The following is a 12,524-nucleotide window of genomic DNA, read 5'->3' on the forward strand; positions in this document are numbered from 1 at the left end:
ATCATAGTAATCATCATATTCGTGATCATCAGTATTGATTCTACCAAGCACGCTCTACAGGTGACCTGTTTGCTTGTGACTTGTATTTGGAGAAATATAAATTTTTAGATAGATACAGACCAAAAAATTTGGAGTACTTCTGTAGAGTTTATGCTGTAAAGTAGTATGTGATATTCTTAAATAAGTAAATAGAACATTTAAAATTGTGAAAAAGTATGGAGAATTGCATGCTTGGAATTACATTGACAGTCAGAAAGAAGAAAGCGTTAGGAAACGTACGTAGATTAAAGTCATTCAGCTGTTTCGAAAAGTGAGATTTGGCAGCCATAATAATTAAGTGCCAGTCAATTAATGGTATACGGCTGCGTGAACGTTTACCATGGAGACAAAGCGATTAAATCATGTAAATTCATATTTATTTGATTCCTAAAGCCTTTAGTCAAAGTGCATGTCTACTTCCAAGTTAATACTGTATTATAAACTGACATCCTCAGCAACGATATAATCAATGGCTCTGTATGTTATTTTATAAAATATAAATTCGTATAGTTATCATAATATGAACCATTTAATAATTTATACATTTCACAACATTGACCTCCAGCTACTCAATGTTGAGACAGACCACGAAACCCAACAACTATCCGGCCACGCAATTATCGAGTGAAGGCGGCAGTGATGAAGGTGGCGAAGACGACAGCGACAACGAGACGAGTCCACTTCCATAACCGGCAGCCTGGAGCTCTCCCTCTCCGCTGCCTTTATCCTACTCGGCGTGGCCTGGCTCCGCCCTGGCCGCGCCTCCCTTCTCGAACCCACTAGCGGGTTCCAGGGGCTTCCCAATGAGGTCTTCCATGACCCTTGCCCCAGTTCCTCCGCCCTGCTTGTACACCCGTGGAAATGCTCAACGGCGTTTGCGCTACCTGTCCACCGCAGTTTCCGGTGCTATGTCACTACACAAATACTGAATGTAGTTTTGCAGGCCCGCAGGTAAAGTCCACTTACCATAGAATTGGCAGATGTCGCCCCAATAACCTCCATAGCAGTAGCAATGGTAGTTTTCAGGATGCCATGACCCGTAATCCACACAGGTCCCACCGTTGAGACACGGGTTTGGTTGACACTTATCTATAGAAAGTATAACAAAAAATTACGAATTTAAACTGTCTTTATGCAAATATTGGTTGGGGGATCACACAAATGTTGTGAAACTCCCTTTCCGTGGGTGTCAAGGTGTCATACTGTGGCTCGCTAGGAGAAAGCAATACAGCAAGTGGACGAATCGCTGTTTCCATTTGTATGGACATTGTGTTGCCTCCTCGCACGTGTGGGTTTTCTGCAGGTCCTCCGATTTTATCCCACTTGTTAACTGAAAATGTCTTAAAATAAAAACCCAATGTTACAGGACCTTACTAAGTAAAGTGTCCGGATGAATAATTAAATGATTATTGTTCTAAGGTGGACATAACCCCCAGACAGTGTGGGGAGGCCTTCATCTAGCAGTGCTCGCTTCAAATACGAACTCATATGCCAACAAATGTGCATGCACAATATAAACATAGCTCACCTGGGCTTGGTGTCGACAAAGAATATTCTGGGAATTTTAAAAAAATCACACGTTATCAGTGATAGAGAGGCAACATAAAGATATCCAGGTGTTTTGACCTCTAAGCCAGCACTTTCCAGGTAGGGTTGGTGGATCACACAAGACATCGTCATGCATAATTGACAATCAATATAAGGTGTCACTTTACGGTATAGTTTCTGAAACTCCAGGCGTCCCAGTGTTTGTGTGTGCACGTGTTTCCACGTGCCGCAGACGGCGTTAATTGCTTAGCATGTAGCGTGGAACATGTTTAACAATCATCTAGCACGTGCTGTGTGGAAAGAGTTAATTTTCATGGGGAGTAAATTGATAAACGCGGAAAGACGTAGCCTGGTGGGTCGCAAGGACTGCAGTTTGAGAAATCCTGCAATACGGTAATACAATCAGCAGGCTGCCTGTCTATACCAATACATTTTGAAAAGGACTGAGCTTTGTCCAGATAATTTAAACCTGTGGAATATATATTCTTTAAGCTCACCAGGCATACTGTAAACCCAGGATAAACTGGTTTGATGGAGCGGAATGTGACTGAAGTTGCAGACCCTCATAGTTAACTGCATCTATTATAAAAAAAAATAGAACCCAGTGATTTGATTAGTCAATTGGAGGATTTGGCATGCCTGAATACTCAGATGCTGGGTGTCATTGGTTTATACTGGCTCTATGCAATATTTAAGGCAGTCAAACTGGCAAGCTTGAACTGCAATCAGCGAGCGAGGAGCATTCTAAAGTGAGGAGTCCACTACTGCAGCTGGGGTTCCACTACTGTTGCTGGAGCTCCACTACTGCAACTGGAACTCCACTACTGCAGCCCCAACATGATTTATTCTTGACTTATTATTTACATTCGCAATATGATACATTTCCTAGCTAATAAAAGTACACGTTGTGCATCATTCTTTTAAATTGTAAGCTGACAGTGACGGACAATTAGCGGCCCAATGCGAAATCACTTCACTTTCAACCACAACTGACTTGAAAACAATTATTGATTGGGGTGACAAAAACCTGATCGTCAACTGAAAAACTCAGCCAATGAAAATATTAGTTTTAAGGCTTTTCCTGGATGGAATTACTAAATTAAGATGTGGCTGGGTGTAGGGTGTACACTGCAGAATGAGGGGAAAACTGCCGTATGATAGAGACATGCACAACATTTTTTGTAACAAGATGGTGTCAGATTTACGGCTTGTTTTCCTGTTTCTGTATTTTCTACATGGAGTGGTGTACATTGATAGCCAGGTAGGCATCAACATACATCACTATCAGGGTTTGAAATCTGAAAATTCGTTGATTTGTGTAGACTGAGAAAATATTCACTTCATTTATTTTGAGTCCAATGACTCCAACCGGTTCCATGTTTGACATTCATTTGCATGCAATAACTCCAACTATTAATAAACAAATTGGTCTCACTAGATCCATTTACCCAAGTAAAAACCATACAACCTCACCATAGTGGTCACAGTAGGGGCCAGTCCAGCCGGGAGGGCAGTAGCAATAATAGCCATTGTTGTAGTGCCATTGCCATTGTGGGTGCCAATGCCAGTGCCAAGCCGAGTGCCAGCCTGATTCCCAGCCCGAGTGCCAGTACGGGTGCCAGTGATTCGCACATATCCCTCCATTCGAACATGTGAACGAGTTGCATACGTCTGCAAAAAAAAAAACATCTTGATGTTATTCCTTTTTGGAATCACCAAACTCCTTCTTGTTTCACCACCCCCATGTTAATGTATTCACATACAGTTTTCTCCCTATTTTCCACAATGTCCTGCAATTTATGGTCTATACATCGCACAATCAGTTTTATGTTAACATTGTTTCAAACCAACAAGCACGACACCCGAATACATTGTGAGACACATCTTTCCATATCCTTGGGTAGGTTCTTCACAAGGCGATATCATTATTAGGAAGCTATGAACACAAATACAAGGTTAACAATTTAATATTAGTTTATAGAAGAGGGAAATGTTCCAAATTTATCGTATATCCCGAGTTGAAAAACTAAAAAAGATTACTTTCGAGGTAATAAAAAACCCGTACATATGTATTGTTTGTAGATGTTAGGGTTAACAATCTTAGCTCACCTGTGCTTGGTGTCGACCATGAATAATCTGGGAATTAAACATTTCACAGACATGGTCAGTGATGGAAAAGGCAGCAGGGAGATCACTGGGTGTGATGGTCTCCGAGTCTGCACTGTATAATAATCGTCATTTCATAAAGCACCTTTCATATCAAAATATCCCAAATAGCTGTATATTAAGAAAAAAAAACCTCAAGTATAAAAAAACCCACAACAGAAATAATAAAAGTAGAAACAAATAACAATACTGACAACTACAGTTGCACTATAAATCATAGTGATCATCATCTAAGGGATCATCAGTATGGATTTCCCCAAGTATGCTTTACAGGTGACCTGTTTGCTTATGACTCATATTTGGAGTTCAAGTCCTGCACATTTTGGAGAGAGATTATAGTTCTTGACATTTATAAACCATTTTTTATCATGTCTTCTATCGTTCATTATTTGCTAAGCTACCATGTTTTGCAGTCCACTAATCTACAAATTTGATTTCAATTCTCCTTGGTCTTTCGGTAAAGTCACGTAGGTATAAAATAAAATAAATCACGACGTTTCGGGCGCAAAACAAGCGTCCATCAGCAGGTGGGAAAGCATGGTCTGCTGCTGAGGCAGACCGTTTTAAAAGGTTTGAAATGGGTGTAGCTAAAGGGTTTTAAAGAAGTGGCCGGGGCCCTTGATATTAATGTGAGAAATTAGCATGTAAAAGTAAGCTAGGAGAGCGGCCTCCTAGATGGAGGCACGGAAGTGGCTATGTTAATGTGAGGGATTAGCATGATGTTAATGTGAGAAATTAGAGGGCACCGAAGTGGCTATGTTAATGTGAGAGATTAGCATGATGTTAACGTGAGAAATTAGCATGTAACTGTAGAAAAGAAGGAGAAGAAGAGCGGCCTCCTCGACGAGGGAGTGCAACACAACGGGTGTAATTCAAAGGGCCTGTGAGTATGAGAGTGCAATCCAAAAGACATGTGAGCATGAGAGATATAAGAAAGAGAGACACAGAGAGTCGAAATAACAGCTGACATATGCAGGTTGGATGGAAACATCACAGTCAGTTGAGACTTTACCTGGTCAATAACGTCCTTCCAATGATTGCTAAGTTTGTACCTATCCTCTCGGTTGAAGTTGTGTCTGTGTTTATATATCTGGATGGCTTCATGAACAAATCTCTGAAGGTAGCCGATAGGTTTGCACAGTACCTCCGTCTTGGAAAAATCTATTTCGTGTGAGCCCACAGCATTAAAACAATGATCGGCAACGGCAGAGGTATTGGTCCTACCGTGTTTCAGATCCGCCTTGTGTTCACGGACGCGGTCCGACACATGTCGTTTCGTTCCCCGATGTAACTGCTGCCGCAACCACAGCTCAGTTTGTAGATATCAGGGTATTGCACGTCAGGAATCACACATTTTACAGATGGGATTAAATCACGGATTTTGTGTATTGTATTGAAACGAACCTGGATCTTGTGTTTGTTTAAGATTTTGGAAATATTTTTGGTAACCCCTGCTATGTACGGTAAAGTTATGGGTTTACGTCGTGATTTATTTTATTTTATACCTACGTGACTTTACCGAAAGAACCAAAGAGTATGGATACCTGCAGTCAGGGGCGGAGCCAGAATTTTCAGCCCGGGGTGACATTCAACAAATTTTAATTTCAAGAATGATTGAATGAGAAATCGGCTATACCCCACGCCATCGGTTGGCGACACACTCTGACAATGCAGTTGCACGGAGTCCGCCAGACCGAGTGTCGTACACTTATACGCAGAATGTTTCAGATTTTCGATTTTTTATTTTTTGGGGGTGACAATTGTCTACCCTGTCACCCCGCTGGCTCCGCCCCTGCCTGCAGTCACGAAAGCTTAAAATCAAGTTTGATTTCAATCTTTCTGGCTGATCAATTACATACGCAGTATTTGGTAGTTATTTTGATGTTCACCATACACAAGACTGCTTAGTCTCCAACTTATTATTTCCACTCACAATATGATCGATTACTTAGCTGATAAGAGTACATTTTATGCATTGTATTATTTTAAATTGCAAATTGACACTTTTAGACAAGTTTGCGGCCCAATGCAAATACACTTCCCTATCAATCATAACTGACTTGAAAACAATTATTGATTGGGGTGACAAAAACCTGATCGTCAACTAAAAAAACTCAGCCAATGATAATTTTAGTTACAAGGCTTTTCCTGGATGAAATTACTAAATTAAGATGTGGCTGGGTGTAGGGTGTACACTACAGAATGACGGGAAAACTGCTGTACAATAGAGACATGCACAACATTTTTTTTACAAGATGGTGTCAGATTACAGGTTTGTTTTCCTATTCTTTGGGTCTTTTGGTAAAGCCACGTAGATAGAAAAATAATAGAAAATATCACGACGTTTCGATCGCAACACAAGCAATCGTCGTCAGGTGAAAAATTTAGCGGGAGAGCTACTGAGGCAGGAAAAAATATTTGTATTATTTTTCTATCTACGTGGCTTTGCTGAAAGACCAAGAATATGAATTCCTGTAGCTTTAAGTCAAGGTTTGTTTTCCTGTTTCTGTATTTTCTACATGGAGTGGTGTACATTGATAGCCAGGCAGGCATCAATATATATCACTATGAGGTTTGAAATCTGAAAATTCGTTGATTTGTGTAGACTGAGAAAATATTCACATTATTTAGTTCTAGTCCAATGACTCCAACCGATTCTACGTTTGACATTCATTTGCATGCAATAACTCCAACTATTCATGAACAAATTGGTCTCACTGGATCCATTTACGCAAGTAAAAACCATACAACCTCACCATAGTGGTCACAGTAGGGGCCAGTCCAGCCGGGAGGGCAGTAGCAATAATAGCCGTTGTTGTAGTGCCAATGCCAGTGCCAAGCCGAGTGCCAGCCTGATTCCCAGCCCGAGTGCCAGCCCGAGTGCCAGTACGGGTGCCAGTGATTCGCACAGATCCCTCCATTCGAACATGTGAACGAGTTGCATACGTCTGCAAGAAAAGATCCTGATGTTATTCCTTTTTGGAATCACCAAACTCCTTCTTGTTTTACCACCCCCATGTTAATGTATTCACATACAGTTTTCTCCCTAACTTCCACAATGTCCTGCAATTCATGGTCTATACATCACACAATCAGTTTTATATTAACATTGTTTCAAGCCAACAAGCACAACACCTGAATACATTGTGAGACACATTTTTCCATATCCTTGGGTAGGTTCTTCACCAGGCGATATCATTAATAGGAGGATATTAACACAAATACAAGGTTAACAGTTTAGTTTTAGTTTACAGAAGAGGAAAATGTGCCATTTCTAAAGGTGATCAGATATATAAATATTGGTTAGGTAATATTTTGACAAAGCCATTTTGGTTCAATTCACTAGCACAATGTTTTATTTGCCTCTCAAAAAAGCACTTTTAATACGGTCTGAACCAAATTCATCGTATATCTCGAGTTAAAAAAAAAATACTTTAGAGGTAAAAAAAAACTTATATATGTATTGTTTGTAGATGTTAGGGTGTGCTGTACTAGTGACAAATTGGCATGTTCTTTTTACGTGACAATCCTTACTAGCTGGCTGTGTTGGGTGGTGGCGGGTTTAAACAACACATTTATATATTTACGTGAATTAACCCAAAAACCTCTATTATGGATTATTATCATTTGTTTAGCGATCAATGGCTCCAACTGATTCTATTTTTGAGGTTCATTAACACGCAATGGCTGCAACTGGTCATTTGCAAAACTGCTTTCACTGGATCCATTTGTAACGACTCAGACAACGATGCAATAAGAGCCACTTTATTGGGACACAGCCACAATACGGGACCCTAGGCTTTAAACTCGATTTGGTGCTTTCGTGACTGCAGGAATTAAACTTTGTTTTTTTCGGTAAAGTCACATAGAAATAAGAAATAATAAAATTACATAATATACGACGTTTCTATTGCAACACAAGCAATCATCATCATGTAGAGGAAACACATAACCGCAGATATATATACAGACCTTAAGTAGAAGGAATTAACACAGATATACCAGGGGATACAGAGAGACGGAACATCACACTAAATCAAACAGGGTTTAGCAAAATTTGGAAACTATGTAGAGCAACACAGACGGTCGGTTAAAACACAATTAACGCATGGTCTGATTGAATACACTATTTAAAAGATTGGTAAATTGTACGTTGAGTGTGAAATTTAAGATAGTGATAGAATACATACCGTAGAGAGACCTATGGGGGGAGACACACACACAGTTAAGAGGTGAAGCAGCTCTGTACCGAGGCCTTAAATAGCCAGAGATGGAGGGACTGGGTTTCAGAGACAATGGGACACAAATTAGCATGATACAAGTTGTCAGTCACTCAGAGAGGGTGCCGCAGCACACACTTAGAGACACCCAGGCACACAACTATAGGCAGAGACAGCATAGCGACATAAACCCAATTCAAGACTGCTGGTGTATCTGCCTTTGTGTCTTGAATTGGGTTTATGTCGCTGTGCTGTCTCTGCCTATAGTTGTGTGCCTGGGTGTCTCTAAGTGTGTGCTGCGGCACCCTCTCTGTGTGCCTGACAACTTGTATCATGCTAATTTGTGTCCCATTGTCTCTAAAACCCAGTCCCTCCATCTCTGGCTATTTAAGGCCTCGGTACAGAGCTGCTTCACCTCTTAACTGTGTGCGTGTCTCCCCCCATAGGTCTCTCTACGGTATGTATTCTATCACTATCTTAAATTTCACACTCAACTTACAATTTAACAATCTTTGAAATAGTGTATTCAACCAGAACATGCGTTAATTGTGTTTTAACCGACCGTCTGTGTTGCTTTACATAGTTTCCAAATTTTGCTAAACCCTGTTTGATTTAGTGTGATGCTCCGTCTCTCTGTATCCCCTGATATATCTGTGTTAATTCCTTCTACTTAAGCTCTGTATATATATGCGGTTATGTGTTTCCTCTACCTGATGATGATTGCTTGTGTTGCAATCGAAACGTCATATATTATGTAATTTTATTTTTTCTTATTTCTACGTGACTTTACCGAACAAACCAAAGATTAACCCTAGGCTTTGTTCTTGTCTTAAGCTTATAACTTCCTCCGAACGTCCCCACTCTCTGTGCTCTCCCCTTTTATATTCCTCGAGCCCCCTTTCTGGAACCTTCTTGTTTTTCCCTTAGCCAATCCCTGTCCTTCCCCTCTGACGGATCCTCTCTCTTTACCGCTTAATCCAGGTCAAACCTTATTCCTCCAATCCCTTTTAAAGTCTGCCTCCCGAGCAATCACCGTGGAGGTCGCTTTCTACCAATCCGAGACCTTTGTTTATTTTCAAATAGCCGTTGGGCTGCATATTGGGTAATTTTTCAGTCATTACACATTTACCAAAGTAAAAACCATCCAATCTTACCGTTATATTCACAGTAGAGGCCATACAAGCCTGGTGGGCAGTAGCAATAGTAGCCTTGATGCCAGTTCCCGTGCCAGTGCCACTGGCTATGCCAATACCAGTGCCAGTCGTTTGCACAGATCCCTCCATTCATACATGAGTATGAGCCGCACATGGCTGCAAAACAAAGATCCTGATTTGTCATTCACTGCATCAGATCTCACGCAATAATGAGTTTATACATATTGCTTTTATATGGAACAAATAGATCAGCTCATGGGCAAGAGTGAGATGAAAGTTGGCATCTCAGGGAAATGAGAGATGGTGACAGCATGGGGAGGCTTTTATTTAGAAGTAGATAGACAATGGAATGTGATAACGAGTACAATGATGAATCTCTGTGCTCAAAGTTCCTATCTGCTCAAGTGAGCATGGTATAGAAACAACAAATGGTTCAAATAGAGAGGAGATTACTTCATATTAGAGTTACAAAACACTCGCGATAACTTCTAAAGAGACTACATCCTGCACACTAATTACGAAAAGAAGCCATACACACCTACGTTTTTGAAGTAGCAAATACATACGTATGTGTTTATGTAGTCTTTGTAGACGTTGAGGTAAATGCCGTGGGATAAATTGTGGATGCCTCTTTCACAATGCCTAAACTTACCAGAGTGCCATTTCTCTTCTTGCCGTGAGCTTTCTGTAGAGTAGAATTCATACATTACAAATTAATATTTTACAAAATGTGCTAATGTTCAATCCACAACAAGATTTCGTAGCATTTATCATTGAATTGTGGTGCCACGGTAGCAAGATGTGAACTACCTCGCCTAGTATACAGGAGGTCGTGGGTTCAATCCAGACCCTGATGCTTGTATATTTTGAGTTTGCATGTCTCTCTCCCAGTGGTCAAGTGGATTTTTCTGCGGATTCTCTGTTTTTTCAGTCCACATTTAGAAACATGCGGTTAGGGTATTTGGCTGCTATACATTTCCACGTGATTAGCCACTTCGTTGAGGTATCATTTGTGACCAGGTCGCTTCAGCCACATCTCATTGGGTGTGGAGCCACATTCACACCACACTAGTGTTACTCGCACTTGAGTTTTCGAGGGAGTAAATACGAATGTACTCTCCCGTATATGAGTCTGTATTGTTTTTAGACTTCCAGGTTAATGTTGCGGGATACATCGTGGGGGCCTCTATCAACGCCATAACTTACCCACTGTGTGCCATTTCTCTTCTTGCTGAGAGATTTCTAGAGAACAATACGTTACAAATGAGTCAAGAAAGTGCTGTGCTGTAATCACACAAGCTTTATTTTAATCTGCTGATTAATTCGTATAGCAATATACAATGGGTATATTTATAGTTTATAATAATCAGAAACCATGCACTCAGACTGTCAGGATGTGATAAGGTCAACAAATTTGGTTGGGTCACAGATGAAGCAAAGTCGGTTAAATCAGCTGATCACAATGTTTTATTTGTTCTTCACAAAAAAACACTCTTGACAAATTCTGAACCAAATATATCATACAAAGCTAGCTTTTAAAAACATGTACACTTGATTTTTATAGTTCGTACATATGAATGAATGCTTTCCTGTATTGTTTGTAGACATGATTAATGCGGTGTGATACATTTTGTCTCTTTATCACAATGCCAAAACTTACCAGCTGTGTGCCATTTTTCTTGCCTAGAGTTTGCTGTGGAATAGAAATAATACATTATTCATTCTTTTTTAAGTGGTGTGTTGTAGAGTAATCGACAACAAGATTTATTTCATATACATAAATTACATTCATACATTTAACAGGCAACATACATTCGTGGCAGCTGTCTTTTTAAAATCTTTGGGTGTCTGTTTCACACATACTGTACATTATAAAACTGATTAATGCGTCACGACGAAATGAGTATCAAAACCGACGCACAGTTGTCGTATTTAATGACACAAACTACTGGAGAACAATGATTGCGAATAATTTAGTCGATATCCAGATGAAGACTTTTTACAATTCAACAAGCTTGTCACCTATTCAAGCAATAATTCCATAATATAAAATGTCAGCCCTTTGCCTTACATTGCTGAATGAAAACCTCCCAACAACACAATACACTTGTCGGGAGGTTTGATGAAGGAGAAGAGAAGCCATGATCACCTCATATCACTCGTCCACTGACCTCAATTATTATGACAACTGGTTCAAAGGTGCAGTGCACAAAATACTGCACCACTCAAGTATTTTTACTATGATTATAACTTAGTATGAATTGCATTATATAAGTTGCATGAATTGGCCGGTGTAACAGTTCCATTTCTCTAATTTTAGTTTTTGTTATGCACTGCCTGAATTATGACAGTATTGTTATGTTTTAATGTTACCCTTTTATCCAGGAAAACTTTACTGAACCTCTGGAATCTTTAGTTCAGGAAGGTTTTGCATTGGGATATTTGGCCAATTTCATCAGTGAATATTTGGCGTATGGTAGGTTACCGGAGATTCCGGAGACCGCTCCCACCCTTGGGGTGGTAAAACGCTAAGGTTCTACACAGGGTGTGGAAGAACAGTAATACTATACTGACTACCTCGCCGACTCAAGCCATCTCCTGACTACATCGCAGCTCAAGCTTATCCAGCACTTGCTATTCCCAGGCAGTCTCCATTTCCAGTACCGTAGAGTACTAACCAGACTCAACCCCGTTTAGCATCTGACATCCGACGAGATCGGGCACATTCAGGGTGCTTTGGTCAATCCGCACATTGTGGAGTGTGGCTCGTGACAGAACCTGGAAGTTGAGCAGGTTGAGCCTCCATATTGCTCGAATGTGCGATCACAATGCATTACAGGTTTGTTTGGTATCATTCCATGGGCTATCTACTGAGCAGTAGACAGTGTAACAAAATCCATTGTTGTGTTGTACTTTTATGCTTCCCTTTTACCAGCACACAATGATCCATGTGAAGCTTGGAAACAATCTCCATGATCGATGCGGCGTGGGGAGACCCCGTGCAGCAGTCGAAAGGTACAAAGGCTGTACATGCACGGCAATCATCTCAGTCAACAAATAACACTTGAAAAAAAACATTCTTACCACATTGCTGAGTGGCGAGAAGCAGGAGCACCCAAGCTACACCATGCAATGGAGGATGCATCTTCATACAACTTTCACAGGATGGGGTCTTCACCCCGGAGTACAGACTTTAAAAAAAACACGGGGTTTTAATGCTGCACACAGCTGGCACCCCACAGCAAAACTCCCAGGTATTTGCATGGTCATAAAAAATGACCTTGCTGTGCAATAGATAATTTGGCTCGATTTTATTGATTTTCAAATCAATCATGTTTCGAGGCTAAACAGGTGTGGAATTGACAATTACATCGACACGTGTATTAGTATTGTAAAA

At 40.5% G+C, this 12,524-nt stretch overlaps 1 protein-coding gene across 4 annotated transcripts in view; it reads right to left on the reverse strand.

Moving 5' to 3' along the window:
- LOC116944307 (uncharacterized) overlaps positions 1 to 12,322 on the reverse strand; it is a 44,008-nt gene extending 31,686 nt beyond the window's left edge. For 2 of the 4 annotated variants that reach the window (XM_076068358.1, XM_076068355.1), the window contains exons 1-10: positions 12,212 to 12,322; positions 10,788 to 10,820; positions 10,334 to 10,369; positions 9,780 to 9,812; positions 9,128 to 9,283; positions 6,510 to 6,701; positions 3,697 to 3,723; positions 3,061 to 3,258; positions 1,568 to 1,594; positions 1,006 to 1,128 (exon numbers count right to left, since the gene is read on the reverse strand). In XM_076068358.1, the coding sequence (XP_075924473.1) occupies positions 1,006 to 1,128; positions 1,568 to 1,594; positions 3,061 to 3,258; positions 3,697 to 3,723; positions 6,510 to 6,701; positions 9,128 to 9,283; positions 9,780 to 9,812; positions 10,334 to 10,369; positions 10,788 to 10,820; positions 12,212 to 12,278 (892 nt within the window). In that variant the 5' untranslated portion in view covers positions 12,279 to 12,322. The remainder of the gene's footprint in view (positions 1 to 1,005; positions 1,129 to 1,567; positions 1,595 to 3,060; positions 3,259 to 3,696; positions 3,724 to 6,509; positions 6,702 to 9,127; positions 9,284 to 9,779; positions 9,813 to 10,333; positions 10,370 to 10,787; positions 10,821 to 12,211) is intronic. The other 2 variants (XM_076068356.1, XM_076068357.1) reach the window with 2 other exon arrangements.
- Between the last annotated feature and the right edge of the window lie 202 nt (positions 12,323 to 12,524).

Source organism: Petromyzon marinus, chromosome 21 (assembly GCF_048934315.1).
Source record: "Petromyzon marinus isolate PM22_M1 ecotype Great Lakes invasive population chromosome 21, UKy_Petmar_22M1.pri1.0, whole genome shotgun sequence".
NCBI lineage: Eukaryota > Metazoa > Chordata > Hyperoartia > Petromyzontiformes > Petromyzontidae > Petromyzon > Petromyzon marinus.